The 20,000-nt window shown below is 48.2% G+C and overlaps 1 protein-coding gene across 1 annotated transcript in view; it reads right to left on the bottom strand.

The window, feature by feature from the left end:
* Nucleotides 1-3,037: 3,037 nt before the first annotated feature.
* Nucleotides 3,038-20,000, bottom strand: part of LOC308074794 (A-kinase anchor protein 6-like) — a gene marked incomplete at its 5' end in the record, with an annotated part of 33,406 nt that continues 16,443 nt past the window's right edge. The window contains 5 exons of the mRNA XM_080414294.1: nt 3,038-6,220; nt 7,494-7,601; nt 9,965-11,158; nt 11,567-12,958; nt 13,485-15,737. Coding sequence (XP_080270420.1) covers nt 6,173-6,220; nt 7,494-7,601; nt 9,965-11,158; nt 11,567-12,958; nt 13,485-15,737 — 4,995 coding nt within the window. The 3' untranslated portion in view covers nt 3,038-6,172. The remainder of the gene's footprint in view (nt 6,221-7,493; nt 7,602-9,964; nt 11,159-11,566; nt 12,959-13,484; nt 15,738-20,000) is intronic.

Here is a 20,000-nt window from a genome sequence, read left to right as displayed (position 1 = left end):
AAAAAAAAGCTTTACATTTTGTCATTTAATTTGTTAATTAAAATTGATTATTGATCATTTTTTGTTCTATTAACTGTTGCACCCCCTAGACGTACAGTACACAAATAATAGAACACAACATAACACATACGCCCCTCCCAACGCATTCCCATGGCAAACAACAACTTCATTAAACAACATTGCTGGTCTGGTCTGTATGCGTGTGTGTGGTGTGTGTGGTGAAGAATGAAAAGAATTTAGGAGTAAACACAGATACATAGATACATTTTGAATACATTACGTGTAAGTATGTGTGAGTGTGCACTATTGTGCGTGCACGTGTCTCCGCCGCCCGTCAACTGTAAACGTTGCGGCTCTCTCACCGCATCGCCTACGTCGGCCAATCACCTTCTTGAATCCTCAGCGGGTTCCTGTTCAACAGATGATCTCATGGTTACGGCAGACACACTAAAAGCACTCTGTGTCATTGAGCAGGCGTAGCGTTCATCATCGCCTCAATCACTCAGAGCGTCCTCAGCTGTACTTGTGCGGCTCTCCCGCTGGTCAACAAAGCAGCTTCAAACACCTCAGTGTGTCTGTGGGCGTGCTGGAAGGTGGAAAGCACTCCAGGCAACAATAAATAGGACCCTGATTGGGGTGGGGGGGACAAACATTGAAAGGTGTAAATACGTTCTGGGGTATTTGTATCTGTGTGAGTATAGCGACAAATAAACCTTGATTTCTGATGTTTGGCATTTACAGACCGCTGGAGCGTTCAGCGACAAACTTGTCTTGTATCAACATTATTCTAACTCCCAAATAGTACTACAGTGACTTCATGGGACACATGTGACCAAACGGCAAACCTTTGGCGTGACGGGGGGTCCCCTTCACGTCATTTGACGCCTTCCCGGTCACTTCCACGTTCCTGGAATGCCGAAGTGCCGACGTAAAAGGGTGACATGCCCCCTATTCCCGCATATCTGAGTAAATACCTCCAAAAGGTTAGCGAAACCCAGTCACAATACCAGAGGGAGCGTTAACAACAATTTGGTACCACCCACCCATAAAACAAACATGGGCAAATTCTCCTTCTACAGCACTGCCACCCAGGATTGGAATAGTCTAACTCCATCCCTCAAAAAATGCAGTTTGCTGGGCTCATTTAAAAGAGCCTTAAAAAAATCACCTTTCAGGAGGCCAAAAGAGGAGGTAGTACCATTTTCCCGTTAGACAGCAGACCCCCCCCCCCCCTGTTCTTGTACATATTTTTATTTTTTTTGTTGTATAGTGTTATTTTTTTTTGTAATGATATTTGAACTGTGGTGCCACTATATGCCTATGAATTGAATACCAAGGCCCTCATTGGAAACAAGTCCGCAAGGACTTTTATGAACGGACCTGTTAGACAAAGTATTTTAAATGTAACTGTGCTGTTTTACATTTTTTGCCTAATAAAATATTCAATCACTCAATCAAACAGCTCCACTAACAGTTAAAACGAGGGAGGCGCGCCGCCTGAAGCAGACTTGAGTTACCGCCACTTATGTTTCCCCACTTTTTTTTTATATGATGGAAGTCAGTACATTTACTCAAGTAACCACTTTAGCCCTATATACATTTCGGCTATTTGAAAATAGCCGATAGAATTCCGGATTTACGGAAGAGTATTTCTACATTGTAGTATTGATACTTCTACTTACGTAATAAATGTAATGAGTACTTATTCCACCACTGCCCAGCCCATAGGAGTCACTAGGGGAGCACCCTCCCTATACGGACAAGTACTTTACCCCTGCACCACTCAAGCACCAAAGGTGACTTTGACCAATCAGAATACTTAGTGCAAACTTAATAATGAATTGAACAATCTAAAACAAAAAAAAGAGAAGAAGTGCACATGTGCATGAGTGTGGCCTGTATTGTGCTTTAATTTGTTTGTTTGTGTAATGTTTGTTAGGCGTAAAATCTACCGTTTAATCCATGATATAGGAGAGCGACCAATAAGTCAAAGGTTTGAATCCCAGAAAACACAAGACGACAAAAGCTTGGAGCATAGAATGACAGAACATCACGTTCACCGCAGTTTGTATTTTCCCAATAAATTAAGTTTATTTCTCAACAGTTTGCTGTTTACATGATGCTCTCATTATTAAGCAGTAACCATGCAATTGAGTTCATTTATGGCTGATTGATTACTAATAGAGATAATCCACAATCACAGACACAGGATACAGGAATTTAAATAACACACAAACACCAACAGCACATTCTCTCCCTGTCATTGTACACCCGCTTTCAACACCTACATACACCCAGTACCCAGTAGATATCCTAGCTAGTAGATACGGTACCTCCTAGATACAATACCAAGCAGATACTGTAGCTAGTAGACAGTCTAATCTTAAACATCCGGCCTCAAACTGTTGATTTTTCCCTTGTTTTTCCCCTCTTTTTGTTTCTTTATTTTATTTGTATTCTTTTTTTTTAATTTTTATTTCATTTTCTGCTGCGTTTGCCAACCAGCTAATAGGGAACAAAAGTGTCTAACAAAAAACAGAACAAGGTATAAGAACAGTAGAGCAAGGCACACCATTATTATTATTATAATTATTATTATTTGAAACGTTTTCAAAAACCTATTTTGTCACCAGCACCCGCACCGCCCGCCCAGCCCGCCACCAACCCACCCACCCACGTACCCCCAACCCCCACCCAGCGTCAAAGCTATGCTTTATCTCAGGGAATTGCAATTTTTCTAGAAAATAAGAAAAGAGAAAGAAAAAAGTGACATGATTACAGTGATGTATACAGTAGTAGACTTAGCAACGCATATCTTCTTCATCATCATCATCATCGTCGTCGTCATCATCATCATCAACGGTCTGTCTGGTACACAACGAAACCGGCTGAAATTTCTCAGACAACTTTGGTCGTGTTGCATAGCTTAGAGCAGTGGTTCTCAAAGGACCCCCTTAACTCTGAGAGTGTACAAATGGAACCAAATGGACCCGTAAGGGTCCATTTGGTTCCATTTGTACACTCTCAAGAGTTACAGACCTGTAAGGGTCCATTTGGGACCCCCTCTACGGAACGCTGAGGGTCCCTGGACCCCAGTTTGAGAACCACTGGTTTATAGATTGTAGATTCAGTGTTGTTTTGTGTTTATCTTTTTTTGGATGCCTAGTTTAGAACCCCTGACATCACCTCTCTCGCGTTAATGCGTGCAGGGGTGGTTAAAGATTACTTTCAAACGTGTGATCGAATACAGATCACATCGACTTCATGAGTAAATCTGTGTTCTTTCTTTCCTTCCACACAACGGATATAGAATTCTAACGTTCATACACTCCACCCATCACAACGTCCCAAAAGAATGCATTCAGCAAATGAATGTGTCGCTTTCTTGAGTACACAAGTGACATAACTCATGCAACGAATGCATCAAAAACGTTAGTCCCACACAGATTTCATCGACCTTCAACATAACTTGCATTTGTGTGAAGATTTGAGCCACGCAGGACACAAAATCTTCACTCCTTTACCATCAAAACACCATCAAACCATTACCTCAAACCACTGTTACTTTCAAAGAATTCCATTACATATTCCATTGACCTCATGGGTGAAATTGCCATTTTCATGAAGACATCTGACAAAGTCAAACTCTTGCGACTCACATTCCCTTCATTATGAATGTTTGTGTTTGCTAAAACACACTGCTCTCCTCTAAACGTTGTGAGGAGTGCTATAGTTTTTCCATTAATACTGTGGCACTGCACTCTGTCGTTCGCTCGTTCATTCATTGCTGTGTGTCAATGAGGCTGATTTTACAATGACAGCCCTGACTAAGGTAAGGAGAGGGAGCTCCAAATGAATCCAGTTGAAAAGTCACTCTGCAGCCATAAAGGGCCAATTCAGCGCAGTCAGGAGAGACAAGTTCACCCAAATTTCACATTTATCCCTCTCAATAACTTCAAAGTCCAACTAGAATCCATCATTTATAGTGAGAGGAGAGAAAATGCATCAAAATGGAACAGAGCGATTTATATCCCACCTAGTTTTACCACTTAAACCATATACTTAGTTCACCGGAGTCCCCCAGCGCTCAATACTAGGTCCCCCCCCCCCCCCTTTTTCGCTCTACCACAAACCTCTTCGCCGAAAATAGCCAATCTACAAGCTCCCAACGTGTCGCATTGCGGCGTGTCGTGAACTTGCAGATCTGCAGTTTGGGGGGGTTTTAAGCAGCGGCGACTGGTGACATGCATAATGCAGTATCATCCACATAGTTGCTCGACGCATATTCTGCGTCAGTTCCGCATGGCTTACTGCAGAAGCCACTGCTGCAGCCTCAGTGGCAAAGTCTAGTGCTTACTCTAACTATGGGCACAGATACACCCCACCTTTCAGCTTAACTGCAACTGACATTTTAATTAGGATGTCAGGGTCACAGTATACCTTCCAACTCAGCAGTATGAACACATTCACCCTTTTTCCTCTTAAAAAAGAGAGTGATCAGCCCAATCCTTCCTTACCGAGACAGTCAGTGTAGGAGAGCTGCGAGGGAGACCATGTAGGAGAGACAGACGGTAGGAAAGCTGAGAGGGAGACAGTGTAGGAGAGAGACAGGAGAGGAGACTCTGGTATGATCTGATGGATGGTCAGATAGATGTGCATATGAGGTCCAAAGTTGGAGGGGTTTAAACCACTATGACATCAATACCCACTTTCTTCACCACCACTACATCAAAGTGTAGCATTTAATTTAGTAAAATATGAAATAAAAAAGTTGAACAGTTTGTAAAGAACAGGTAGTATACCTGTAAGGGTATGTCCACGTAGAACAGCTTTTGAGTTGGCAGTGCCAGTCTTCCATGCGTTGCGTTTTTTGGTACAGCGTCATGGATGCTTCAACTTTTGGAAAGGAACACCGATCATTTGATCCTCCTGATTGTAATGTGACAACCCGATAATTTGCAACCTGACCTGTTGAATTGTTACCACAGCCATTTGTGCTAATAAAATAGCTGCAGTGAGCAGCTCAATGGTTGATAGGTTGGAACAGAGCGGGCATCAGGCTGTCTGCGAGCGCTATGTAGATGAAATCCCAAAGCACTCCTCAGTTCAAAAGGTGTTCTCCGTGGACACAGGCCCTAATTGATGTAATTTCTACCACTACAAACTGGCTACGAGATCCTCCCCTGTGACACGACTTGAAACATTTCCAAACACGTCCTCTTAGGTGACACTGTTGCACTGTCCCACAAAGCCTGAGAAGTGAAATCTGATGGCCACGAGCGACTGGACCATGTAGCAGTAACAGAGCAGAGTCACAGCCGTGCATAATCAATAATCACATGATCTGTGAACGTAGAACAACTCTCCCCCCACCCTCCCACATCTTGATCTTGAATTGTGCCGGATCACACCACCCAGTAAAATCCTCAGTGTTTAATTTATCTTTTGTACCTCGGAGAAGTGTACAAATGTAACCGAAATGGACACATTTGGTTACATTTGCACACTTCTCAGAGTTAAATGAACAGTTTTCTAGTCAAATCTAATGTGTCCTGTCATACAGTAGCCTATATATATATATATATATATATATATATATATATCTGTAGCTACATACACGATATCAGTGAGAAACGTGAAATGCCATGCAAACTAGTTGGACGGATTCTACCTGTGTATGTGTGTGTTTACTAAGTGTGTGAGTGTAGCAGAGCAGTGAGGTATATCTCAGCTCCATAATCATCCAAGAGGTGAGCAGAAAAGACCCGAATGCAGCAAACCAGGACGGAGAACAGGAAGTATAGCTTCAACCCAGGAAATGGTACTACAGGAAGAGGTCTCACTAGGCATGAACAGAACCAAGAGGCTGGTTCAGGGTCTGTTTTAAGCGCCTTATTCACATGGATTCAGGAAAGCCTTTTTAATCTAAACCTAATACAAGGAGTAAGATAATTAAACTACCCGGATCTATTGGTGAACGGTGGTAGTTGAATATGACGCCTGTATGATTATTGTCGTCATTCTAGCGTTGGCTGCGTGTCAGCTCAACGATGCAAGGACACGGAGGTCCAAAACACTCCGGAAAGAGGGGGTGGGGGGGAAGGGGGGGACAGCAAGACAAACGCCCAGGGCAGGGTCCACTTCAGCGGTGTAGAAATGGGAGGAGAGCCACTTAGAGCTGGATCCTGGATGTCACCCCTACAACACCAGCAGACAACCTCTGTATGGAGAGAGAGAGAGAGAGAGAAAGAAAGAGAGAGAGTGAGAAAGAGATATTCACACCATTCTATTTATTTTCAGTTATGTGCAAATTATTTGTCCTACTCTAATTTGTAATTATTTTAAGTTATTGTTTTCTGCCTTTTTAGACAGAATTATGTAGAGAGACAGGAGACCAAGGGCAAAGAGAGGAGAGACAGGACCAGGAGCAGACTCTAAAGCCTATAATATATGCTCCGTCGCACGATGGTGTTGAGTCAAGAATAGCAGACCTACAAGCTCACAACTTGCCACGTCCACGAGGCGTTGCGAGCTTGTAGGTCTGCTATAGTCTCATGGCGTAACCCGGGTCCTCGCGGCTCACAGGGAGCACATGGTCGGTGCACGATAACTGGCTGAGCCACCAGGCAGCTGCACATTTTATTTATTCAAATGTGAATAATATTCACATTATGTAAATACACGTTCCATTCTGTTCTACTGTAGTATTCCAGTTTACCAGAACCTCCTCCCCTCGACTCACCTCTACTCCCCTTCCCTCCTCACTTCCTCTCCTATCCCCTATCCCCTATCCCCTCTCCTCTCCTCTCCTCTCCTCTCCTCTCCTCTCCTCTGTGTTTAGACCTCCTCTGTCTGGGTCACAGAGCACATCATCAGCCACATTCACCATTGCTTTAATTACACCTGTGTGTGTGTGTGTGTGTGTGTGTGTGTGTGTGTGACACACATCTGAATAACCTGCAGCTGGTCAGCTGTATGAGCTTCTACTGGGGCTCATATGCCCTGCCCCCAGGTGTGTGTGTGTGTGTGTGTGTGTGTGTGTGTGTGTGTGTGTGTGTGTGTGTGTGTGTGTGTGTGTGTGTGTGTGTGTGTGTGTGTGTGTGTGTGTGTGCGTGCGTGCGTGCGTGCGTGCGTGCGTGCGTGCGTGCGTGCGTGCGTGCGTGCGTGCGTGCGTGCGTGCGTGCGTGCGTGCGTGCGTGCGTGCGTGCGTGCGTGCGTGCGTGCGTGCGTGCGTGCGTGTGTGTGTGGTCTCCAGACACTGTCCTAATTATTCTCATCTCACATGTACGATTTACAGTGTGAATGAGGAACAAGTCAAATCATCCAGTTGGTCTTCCCTAACTATAATAAGCACTCTTATAAGGCAGTGGCCCTCAAACAATGGGACACAGACCTATTTTTATGGGTAGTGAGTAAATATCCCTTTATTTCATTAAACTTTTTGAAATGAATTTCATTTGAAAACTGTATGAAACAAAAATAAAGCATCTTACTCTCACTACTGCGGTGGGCCTTGAAGTGGGCGGTCTTTCAGAGGTTTGGCTCCGCCCCTGGGCTGTCCTGGTTACATGACGGACAGCTGCCTGAGGGATCCTACTGACCTGTGTGTGAGAGAGAGAGAGAGAGAGAGAGAGAGAGAGAGAGAGAGAGAGAGAGAGAGAGAGAGAGAGAGAGAGAGAGAGAGAGAGAGAGAGAGAGACAGACAGACAGACAGACAGACAGACAGACAGACAGACAGACAGACAGACAGACAGACAGACAGACAGACAGACAGACAGACAGACAGACAGACAGACAGACAGACAGACAGACAGAGAGAAAGAGTTTGTAATGGAGACTTATTTTTTCCATGCACACATACAATAATGCACACACACACACACACACACACACACACACACACACACACACACACACACACACACACACACACACACACACACACACACACACACACACACACACACACACACACACACAGACTGAATCAAATATTATTTATGAATATAAAAATGTATGTATTAATATCATACCCATTAATATTAATGTAGGTGTAATGAAAGAAAGACAGCACAGAGAATTAAACGGAACGCGAAACAATCTTCAAGCAATAATACATGAGGGAGTGCTATACTGGCAGATATACTGGCAGTGGTGTGCGAGGTACCAGGTCGAAGGTCGAGTGCCATACATCAGCACACCAGTGCCAATATTACAGTATATCCACTCTGTCGGGTGGAAACCTCATATGTCCAAAATTGTTACTTTTCAGGATTCAAATTCAAAAACTGCAAAAGTAGCAGATCTACAAGCTTGTGGGTCAGCTACTTTTGATGCTTTTGTGTGACGCTGTAGGGCGTTAATTTACAAAAAACACAAAAAGTTAAAATATGGAGATAAGAGGTTTCTGCCCGACAGCAACGATGTGTTGCTTCTGACAGCTAGCTGTCATTGCTAGGTATAATAAGGCAGTGGATCTCAAACGATTTCATGTCAAGGATCCCCAAATTAATATATATTTGGCCACGGACCCCCATCAGAATATATTTAGTGCCAGGGACCCCCATACAAAATCTTTGTTAAAATGTTTCAAAAATAATCTAAATTGTTAATAGATTTTTTTTTTTTAATTGCAAAGCTTATTGATCTGCTATTTTCAAATAGCCGACGTATTAATTTTTGCGAGGGACCCCCTGGAGCCCCCTCAAGGACCCCTGGGGTCCCCGGACCCCACTTTGAGAACCACTGTAATAAGCTAAATAAAGTATAGAAATTCTGTGTGAGACTGATTGGAATGCAGCCACTCAGCCAATCAGGAGGTGAGGTCATAACTGACTGGTATAATCAGACATTTATTAAGAAGAGCACAAGCACCTTCCTGGCCAGAGTTTCACAAAGCACTAAAAGGCATACTTAACACTGGTCTGCCCTTGCAATGTTCCACATCATTTTTAAGGACATTTTCAGGCAAGGCAACCAGATTTTTTGCTATTTTGATATCTGCTTGTAAAAAAGTGTTTCTTCCAGAACCCCCCATGACATAAAAGAGGATAAATATAGTGAATGACATTTATGTTATGGAAAACATGACTTTTTCTCTTCATCTTCAAATAAATGTGTGCATTAAATTTTGGACGAAGGGGGTTAAATATATCAAGCCCTTATGGCCTGAGGTATTGAATGAATGATCCTGTCTTGCTGCTTTATTCTAGCAAACCTCATTGATTTGTATTTGATTTCCTCTCAGTTATCCTCCCCGTTTTGCTTTTGTGTACACAAGCACACGAGCGCAAGTTCTTAATTCTCAAAAATCTGTGGATGGGAGAATAATTTAAAGTGCTTTTGTCCTGAGGTAAGTAATACTGATGTCCCCCCCCCAAAAAAAAATAAAAAATAAAAGAATGTAAAAGAACACTCACATGCTAATGCTAACTGAGTGCCGTGGCTGATGACAGTCATTAGCCTACTGGTGGTGATGTCACTCTGCAGACATCAACCCTTTTAAAACTCAAAACTGACAAGTCTGCAAATCTCTCTCTCTCTCTCCCCCCCCCACACCCATGCAGGAGAGGATGGAGGGGTGGGAAACAGAGTGAGAGAGATGAAGAGAGAGGATGAGAGAGGAGAGAGGATGAGAAGGAGGGGAGGGTAGGGAGGAGAGGATGATGGAGGGACAGGGAGGGAGGAAAAGAGGATGGGGAATAAGGAAACTCTGAGAAGTTGATGATAAGAGTGGAGGAGAGGAGTGTGAAACAGAGGATGAGGTGAGGAGGTGAAGAAAGAAGCAGGGATATAAAACCACCTGTTCGAACACACACACACACACACACACACACACACACACACACACACACACACACACACACACACACACACACACACACACACACACACACACACACACACACACACACACACACACACACACACACACACACACACACACACACCTCGGAACACTGACCTGTCTCACATCCTGCTGGGATCCACTCCTCCCTCGCCTCCTCCTCCTCTCTTCCTCCCTTCCCGGGCCGTCCGCCTGCTCTCCTCCCCTCCTCTCCTCCTCCTCCGCCTCCTTCTCTCTATCTCCGCCTCTCATCACAGGACAGTTAATTTTAGGATTAACGTGCGTCGGCTCTTTTAAGGGATTTGTCGCGGCGGAGCCTGGACTCCGCCAGCCACTTATCTGGGTCATTACGGCGTCCATATTGGATTGGAGCGTCCCGCTATCGGGCCGGCGCTCGGCCACGCTCCCGCCTATCGGGGAGGCGACACGTGCCCGGGGATTAAGATAAGGAGCCGCCTCATTACCACTCCTCTCCTCCTCCTCCTCGGCCCGAGCGCTGCGGTACGCCTCCCCTCCCTCCTCTTCCTCCATGACGAAGGGCTGACGAAGGAGAGACAGAGGCGGCGAGGAGAGGCTGCTGTATTTGACGTCGTTCGGTTTGGAGCCGAGCCCCCGGAGAGGGGAGGACATGCTTCCCGAGGGGAAGGAGACGGAGGCGGGAGGCAAATTGGAACGAGGCCCTCGGCAGCTCCCCTGGAAATAGAGGAAACTCTCGGCCGAGTCTGATCCGGGATCCTCAATAGGAGAGAAGTAGACGGGACTGTCCCGCGGTGTGGAACCGGTGACTGGATCGAACCTCGACAAGGAGGTGAAATCGTCAGATGAAGCCAGGTAGTCCAGACTGTGGTTCATCTTGGCATCGAGTCTGTGCGTCGTCTTGGTGAAGGCCATGCTGTAGCAGAGAGGAGGACCCAGGTACACCTCCTCCGTGCAGGCCTCAAACAGGGTCTCCTCTGGACTGAGGGCAGGGGCGGGGCTTATTGACTCCTGGGCGGAGCTAGATCTCTTAAGGGTGGACCCGACGCCGCCCCCTTTCCCGGGACCGATAGCGCCCTCCGATTGGCCGGCGCCGGACTTGAGGTCGAGACTGGGGAGTGTGCCGTGGGCGGAGGCTTTGAAGGTCGGGGTGGAGGTGGAGCGGGGCACGGGACTGGTGCTGTAGGAGGGGAGGAAGTAGGGGGCTTCCAGGGTGCTCTTGTCCTCCGTACACTGACTGACTTCGCCGCAGTCGCTGTCGTGGGAGGAGAGGGAGAGGTAGGAGTAGAAATCTCTCTTCCGCAGGTGGATGGGGCGATGGGAGTGCTCGAGGACCTGCAGAGCGGTGGAATAGATAGAAAATAGATAGACCAATTTAAATTCCAACTTATCTTTGGATTACCTGACCTCTAAAAATGATAAAGTATGAATGTATCTGAGATTTTGTTCCAGACATTAAAGTTACACCAACCATAATAACTCAACCAAGTTTCATAACACTCCGATAAATATACAAGTTTCAAGCACTGGAGAGTGAAATAATGTATCATTAATCTGAAGTTTTTCTAGATTTGTTTTATCTTCTTTGGAGTTATAAGTTTGAGATTTGTTTATTGATATTACTGTGTTCTACTTGCAGCTGGAACTGCTTTGGTTGTTGCAACTAAAACAACCAAGTTTACCCTCAGGGATTGGTAAAGTCTCCTCTCCTCTCCACACCTGTCATCTCCTCTCCTCTCCTACCTTGTCTCTGATCTGTGTCAGTGAAGCATGTCCGGGATCTGTAGTGGAGCCGCTGTTCTCCTCCTGGTTCACCAGCTCGGCCTGACTCTGATTCTCTTTGCTCCGCAGTGCCACCGAGGCCATGCCGATGATCTCCTTCACAAACTCGTGCACGCTCCCCTGAGCCTTCTTCCGCTCCTCCTCCTCCTCTCTGCCGGACGAAGACGAAGAACAGGAGGCGGAGGGGAGATGGCTGCAGCAGCCGGAGTGAGAGAGGCTACGCCGTTTTCTGGGAGCCAGGGACGAGTCTTTCTCCCTCGTCTGCCTCCGGCTCTCCTCCGTCACCAAGCAGGAGAAGGCAAAGTTCTCCTGGCTGGTGATGGCCGGCCGGCAGCCAACCGCGGGCCTGCTGCTGCCGCCGCCGCCACGCAATGCATCCTGGGATCTGTGGTCCTCTACGGGAGAGAGCGAGGGAGGAGAGCGGTGTGCGGAGGAGCCGTAGCAGGGTAACTCCCCCTTCAGCTGACCCACCAATGAGGACACTCGCTTGGTCGGGAAGGGCGGTAGCTTGGGTGACGACGGAGGAGAGAGAGGATCCATCATCGCCGTCGTCCCCGACTCTCCCATTGTCTCCGAGGCGTTTGTGTCCCTGAGCGTCTCCCCGGTCTTGGTGAGGAGCTGCGCCTCCCTGAAGGACTCCCCGGTCCTGGTGAGGAGGCTGGACTCCTCTCTGAGCAGCTCGTCGTCTTCGTCCGTCCCTCTCAGCCGGGCGCGGTCCACGTTCCCGTTCTCCACGTCGTCCACGAACCGGCTGAGGAAGCTCCTCCTCCTCGTGGCCTTCCTCCCGCTGTCCTCCTCCTCCTCTTCCTCCTCCTCGTCATGGCGATGCTCTTCGTTCGCCCGGCTCCCCTTCGTCTCCTTCGCCTCCTCCTCCACCTCGCCGCTCGCCTTGTTGTTGTTGACGTTGACGCTTCCTGCCGCCGCGGCGGCGGTGGCGGCGGCGACGGCGTGGGCCTCCAGCAGCTTCAGAGCCGAGCGGCTGAGGAAGCAACGCTGCTGCTCCTTGTTCTGAGAGGAGGAGGAGGTGGAGGAGGAGGAGGACGACGAGGAGGAGGTGGTGGTGGGGGCGGCGGAGGAGGCGGAGGAGGTGGTGGTGGAGTCCAGGGAGGAGCTCCCGCACTGCAGCTCGTCGCAGAGGCCCGCCTCGGTCTTGGAGGGCGCGTAGGAGGAAGAGGAGTGAGACGACGAGGAGTAGGAGGCGCGAGGAGGCCTGATCCAGCTCTGCAGCTCCCGTTTCATGTACTCCAGACCCAGGACGTAGGAGCCTTCCATCTCCTCCTCATCGTCGTCATCATCATCATCATCTTCATCACAGGAAGAGCTGCCACCGACGCCAGTCAACCTGCCTTCCTCCTGAGATAAGACAAGACGAGATAAGATGTTAGAGCGGCTCCTGAATTAACAACGCACAGTCCGTTTTCTGTCATCATACAGCCTTTTATTAAAGGTCCAACAGAAATATTAACGGTTTGACTTCTCAGTGGCATTAAAGTAAAGAAAAAGCTTATTGTATGTGGTTGAATTTTCTTTTGCCCTGCCACTCTGGCTTGTGAACACCTGTTTCCCGAGTGTCACCCACATGTAAATAACGCCACGCTCTCGGACATCAGATCATTATCATGATAATAACAATAATAAACAAAAGAAGCCCCAACATAAGACTTTCAGCACATGATCAATTCATAGCAAAATAATAATAGTCATAAGGCAAATGTTCAAATGGATAAGATGAGATAATATAAGATAAGGAGGTAAGATAAGTGCAGTTATACAGTAGCTGTGAGTCAATGTAGACTTGGTGTCACTAGCTGAGGTGTGACTCCAGGTAGTGTTTTAAGGAGGTATTACTGTATTGAACGATGTAATAGAAGTAACTGACCTCTTCCTCATCTTGTGCCCCCAGGAATTCCTCCTCAGTGAGGGTGAGGGTGGAGGACGAAAGCAGCTCGCTGTCGTCCTCATCCTCGTCCGTGCACGCCGACGTGCACGTGGACACGTTCACCACCATGCTCACGCTCGCCGCGTCCGTCTCCTCCAGCCCCGACCCGCCTCCTCCTCCTCCTCCCCCGTTCCGGCCGTTCCCGTGGCAGCGCCTCCTCAGGGAAGGAGAGGAGGGCCGCGAGAGCGAATGTGGGAAGGCGGCCGAGGCGGGGTCCAGGAAGAGGCGGCGCTGGCGTTTTTTGAGCGCGGCGAGGTCCTCGGACCCCAGGGACGAGTCCTCGGCCCCGCTGCTCAGCTCCGTCAGCGAGGCGGTGGCTGAGCTCTCGAAGACGAGCGACGGCGGGCCTCTGTGGACGCAACTGGAGGATCCCGAGATCCCGGACAGAGGAGCCAGTCTCCCTCCTCCCAGGGACGGCGAGGCGGGGAGTCGACTGTTGCCGCTGCTGCTGCGGAGTGTCATGTCGGACATGCTGCGAGTCATCCCGACGTCCAGCGGGCTCTGGATGTTCTCCAGACGCCTCAGGAGTTCCAGGGTTCTCCGGCTCAGCTCTCCGGAGGAGGTGGCGGGATCCCCCGATTCAGACTCTCTTCCTCCCATCTTTCCTCGGCCACTCCCAAGCACTTCCTCCTCCTCCTCCCCCTCCTCCTCCCCTAGGCCTAGGTCTCCGAGGCTGGCCAGGCTGCCTCCGCTCTCCCCTTCACCTCCTCCAGCACTTCGACTGGCTGGGGCAAGACCACTCTCCAGAGAGGCACAGCGCTGCAGGGAGTCTTTATTATTCATAGCAGTGGAAGTAGAGGAGGGGAATAACTCCAGGCCCAGAGCCAGGAGAGATTCCAGTGACGAGCCCTGAGACAGCACGGGGGACGAGGACCGCCGGCTGAGGTCGGACGGCGTGTCCGGCCCCCACGTCCGGTGACCTCTGAGGTCGAGATCGCCTCGGGTGACCGAGGGTCTGGAGAGTTCGAAGTCCGAGTCGGAGTCGGCGGGCGTCAGGATCCCTCGTCCGTTGATGAGGATCTCCACGGCCTCCCCTCCTCTCCTCGATCTCCTTCTCTTGTCCTCTACCTTCTTTCTCCTGCTCTCTCCGCCACTTTCGTCTTTCATCCACATGCTCTCTCCGTCCTTACTGTGCTTCTTCCTTCTGCTGTCGCCTCCGTCGTCCTCGGTCCTCCTGCGTCCCGTTGTCTCTCCCGCGTCTCCTCCCCGTCTCCTCCTCCCTCCTGTCTTGTTCCTGTGGTTGTAGAAGGTGATGTAGTCAGCACCGTACAACGCCACCTTATTGGCCCGCTCCAGGATACGGTCGATGTGTTCGTCGGTGCACGCCGGCTCATCACAGAACGATTCGGCGACGACCCCCGCGGGGGAGCGACAGGAACTATCACCTCTAACGCTTCCCCTCCTCCTCCTCCTCTGCCCCCCCTTCTCATCCTCCATGTCCCCCTCTTCCTCCTCCTCCTCCTCTCCTTGGACCTCAGGGTTGGTGGCGGTCTCGGCGGCGTCTCCGGTGTCGCTCACGATCCCGCTCTCGCTCTCTGACCTGCGACTCCCGCTGGACTCGGCGCCGCTGCCCCCCCGATCGGCGTCCCCGACCCCTCCTCCTCTTCGCTTGCTCTGCGCCGCCCCGCCCAGCAGGAGGTCCGGGAGGGACTCGATCGAGGAGAAGGAGGAGTCTTTGCTCAGGCTCTTCAGCAGAATAGGGACATGCTGCTTTCGGTTTCCTCCCTTGGTCTTCAGTGGGGAGGAAGGGGAGTATGCCGAGGTGTCCTTGCGGTGAACAGGAAACGGAGGCTGCCTGTAGAGCTCCACGTTGTGCAGACTGTACACCTGGTAGACGTTGTTGTTGTTGTTGATGATGGGCGGAGCGGTGCCAGAAGACGCCGCCGGCCTCTCCAATTGGCCGGCCGAGCCCTGACCCCATGTCCCATTGGACAGAGTCCCGTCAGGCTGAACCGCATCAGTCGATGGACTGACGCCGGACTGAAGCCTGTGGGAGGCCAGGCCACGTTGTGCGTTGTGCGGGAGGTTGTGCGTGAGGTCTGGCGGCGTCGTTTCCTGCGGTTCCGGTTCAGTGATGGTCATGTCTGTCTCATCCCACTCCCAAGAGTCGTCCGGCGCTGCCGGTGGGCTGGCCGACACCGGGCTGCTCTGGCGGAGGTCCACTAGACCCGGCTCTAGAAAGTTCCCAGGGACCTACGGACGAGAAAGAAAGAGGGAAAAGGATGATGATTAAAGTATTATATGGAGCATTGCGGCAGTTCAGGCAGGCACGAAAGTCGAGCCAGTGCCATGCTCATACATCACGTACGGCCACGATCTTAATGGAACAACTACGCGGTCTATTGAAGCAACTGACGCTCACTCTTATATGTTCAACGTCTCTCACGGCTACCAAAAATGACAGCTCATCAGTGAACAAACTCCCCCCACCTCCCCAGCCTCCTCCTGTAGCAGCATTTAGGTCTTCACTGTTCACTTTGTCAGCATATCATTCAATGCCTAGTGTCACGTTTCGAATAACTATGCATGTTTAGGCTCTGCTCCGCTCATAGTCAAATCTGTGTCATGCTTGCACAGATTTGTTCTGGAGTATCTCGGGAGCAGAGCCACACCGCCAAATACAATGCAATAAATGGTTTTCATCTCAACTAGAGTGTCTGACTGAACTACTTTAACGTTTTAAACTACAAAGACATGCGAAGACATCTTATAAGAAGAAAGGTCAAACTGTCTGAGATGGTGGTAGATAGACTGAATTAACTAAACTCAGGAGAAAATTATGCTTTATTGCCCCTTGTAGACAGTGTAGGATAGATAGGAAAGCTGAGAGGGAAACAATGTAGGAGAGACAAGCAGCATGAAAGCTGAGAAGGATACAGTTTAAGATAGACAGAGAGCAGGAAAGCTGGGAGGGAGACAGTGTAGGAGAGACAGACACTATGAAAGCTGAGAGGGAGACAGTGTAGGAGAGACAGACACTATGAAAGCTGAGAGGGAGACAGTGTAGGAGACACAGACACTATGAAAGCTGAGAGGGAGACAGTGTAGGAGACACAGACACTATGAAAGCTGGGAGGGAGACAGTGTAGGAGAGACAGACACTATGAAAGCTGAGAGGGAGACAGTGTAGGAGACACAGACACTATGAAAGCTGAGAGGGAGACAGTGTAAGAGAGACAGACAGAAGGAGAGCTGAGAGGGAGACGGTGTAAGGGAGACAGACATGTAGGAAAGCTGAGAGGAAGACAGTGTAGGGACAGACAATAGTAAAGCTGAGAGGGAGACAGTGTAGGACCGAGAGACTGTAGGAAACCTGAGAGGAAGACAGCATAGGGAAGCTGGGAGGGAGACAGTGTAGGAGACACAGACACTATGAAAGCTGAGAGGGAGACAGTGTAAGAGAGACAGACAGAAGGAGAGCTGAGAGGGAGACAGTGTAAGGGAGACAGACATGTAGGAAAGCTGAGAGGAAGACAGTGTAGGGACAGACAATAGTAAAGCTGAGGGGCAGACAGCGTAGGACAAACAGACAGACAGACAGACAGTGAGACAGACAGTGTACAGTAGCTGAGGGGCAGAGAGTGCAGGAGAGACACATGGAGAGAAGGTTCTGGTGGGATTTGATGCTACACGGGGTCTTAATCACTACATCGTCCCTGGGCACCAAACGTGCGCTTTTCAACAACGGAGCAAAATGCAACATCAAAAGCTCTTACAAAACCGAGACAATTCAAAACAATTCAAAACAAAGTAAATAAATAAAGAAAAACCGCGGAGAGAGAAAAAAAAAATCAAACTCCACTATTTCTTCTCAAATCTCAACACAAATTATTCAGCTGTGGAACAAAGTGATGAATAATTCACAAACTTCCTCTGAGAGGGAGCGAGGGTGCATCGTGCAGAGAGAAAGAAAAAAAGCCAAAGTAAATACGTAATCACAGGCCTTCAGAAAGCTCTGCTGTCTAAAATATGCTTAGACACAGGAATTCTCGCCTTCCACCAGACATAATTATACAAATTGCTCCTCGTCTCGTTAACAAGCGAGGGGGGTAATTCATATTAGCTATTCATAGCCTATTAATCTAATAAACTAGCTTGCGCAAAGTGTGTGTGTGTGTGTACGTACATATGTGTGTACGTGTGTGTGTGGGGCAGGGGTCTGCGTAATGAATTTCTATTGGATTGGGTTTATTCGCGTCCTGCTGATAAGGAAGATGAGAGTAATAGCTTCACTATGTCACTTGAACGCAGACAGGCCCCGCCCCAGGAGGGGCGCTCCATCAGCCTGATCCAATCACTGCAAGACTCTGATGACCCGCAAAATGCTTCTGTCTACAATCTGAGCACATTTGAAGTTGTTAATTTTGAAGACATTTCTGCTCTGTGTAGTGCAGCAGAGAGGGGGGCAAGATGACAAGCCACATGTTTTGACTAATATACATGTTCAGGGAAATTTGAGTTAATGAATGTGATTGTTAACAAACTGTTTCTGAAAAAGACACAAGGTGCAAGATAATCAGTTGCATATGAGCTGGACCTCATATTGTCATATCTCATGGGACGGCAGTGGCTTAGGAGGTAGAACGGCTGCTGGTGAACGGCAAGGTTTCCGGTTCAATCCCTGGCTCCCCATGGGTTATAGTGTCGAAGTGCCCTTGAGCTAGACCCTGAACCCTAACTGCTCCTGAAGAGCGCTTTAAATGCACCCTTTCATAATAGAATTGTATAGATTATTATTGTAATCGAATCTATCATAATCTTTATGCAACAAGCTTTTTAGCCTATCCACAAGTGTTATTATGATATTCATATTCTACTGAGTTCTAATTTGACACCCAGGACAGTCTGTATTCGGACAAAATGAGATCGTAAACCAGCCGAAAGAGAGGTTTTGACCACAAATGTAGTTTCTCCAAATGAGTTGCAGTCACATCCGATCTGCAGCTCTCAATGGGCAATAAACCCCATCAGAATTGTTCAGAGGTCGGCTAGTTATACAAGAGTTGAGTGTGTTTTCGATTAAACAACACAATCTCTATGCTGCCTGTCTCAGCTCCCTGTGGAGTGAGTCAGCACCCTGACATCTCCTCACTGCTCATTTAACTGTAAAATACGGTAAAGATTTGAATTAGAGACCCCAGGCCGAATTCTACAGAACCCAACACCCATTAGAGTATCTATATACCCGTTTATGCATCTACAATAAAGGTTCTCACCATTTTTTGTTAAATTTCACCCCCATAAAATTTCACCCCCATAACTCTGAGAGCGTACAAATGGAACCAAATGGACCCGCAAGGGTCCATTTGGTTCCATTTGTACGATCTCATAGTTACAGACCTGCAAGGGTAATTTTGGAACCCCCTCAAGGAACCCTGAGAACCACGGATCTACAGTATCAGTATCTATCTTGAATGCACTGTTGATTTTTTTTTGCCGCACTTTAATATTCATTTTATCTCTGTCTTCCTGAGTGCGTGGACAGCCTCCCAGCCTCCCACCGGCAGCTCCTATAGACGCTCCAGACATGAATAATCGCCACACAGCCTCAGATAGCTGCTCTCTCCTTGGACCCTCCAAACACATGCAATGTTAACAGATGAGAGCAGTCAAAATGCAGCAAATTGAAAAAAGTTTTTTTTTTGTTTTGACCAACAACTTTCACAAAAACACACATAAACACGTAAAAGTGTGTGAGTGCGGGCGTGGGGGTGTGCGTGTGTGTGTGTGTGTGTGTGCGTGGTGTGTGTATGCGCGTGTGCACGCACTCAAATGAGTATGCAAGCAGACGTGCACACATGCCATACACAAATTCAGCAAACACTTGCGTGTGCACACAGCCACACATATAGCGCGCACTCGCACGCACACGCACACGCACACACACACACACACACACACACACACACACACACACACACACACACACACACACACACAGGGAGAGAGAGGAGGAGAGCGAGGGACACGTAGCAGAGAGTACAATCGTTTTATCACTGAGCAGAAGTGTTCATTTATAAACAAAACCACACACATGCTGTATGCTGCCTTCTCTCTCTCTCTACCTCTATCTCTCTCTACCTCTACCCCTTCACTCTCTCTCTATCTGCCTCCATCTTTCTATCTACCTCAATATACCTCAATCTAAATCTACCTCCATCTTTCTTTCTACCTCAATCTATATCTACATCAATCTATATCTACCTCAATCTCTATTTATCTAACTCAATCTCTATATATCCCAATATATATCTACATCAATCTATATCTACCTCAATCTCTATCTACCTCAATCTCTATCTATCCCAATCTATATCTACATCAGTCTCTATAGATATCTACCTCAATCTCTATCTATATCCCAATCTATATCTATATCAATCTATTTCTGCCTCAATCTCTATATCTACCTCAATCTCTAACTCTGTCTCCATCTCGCTTTCTCTCTCTACATCC

The sequence above is a fragment of the Gymnoscopelus braueri genome (genome assembly GCF_963280865.1).
Source record: "Gymnoscopelus braueri genome assembly, chromosome: 19".
NCBI classification, from domain to species: Eukaryota; Metazoa; Chordata; class Actinopteri; order Myctophiformes; family Myctophidae; genus Gymnoscopelus; species Gymnoscopelus braueri.
This window is presented reverse-complemented; position numbering and strand designations above follow the sequence as displayed.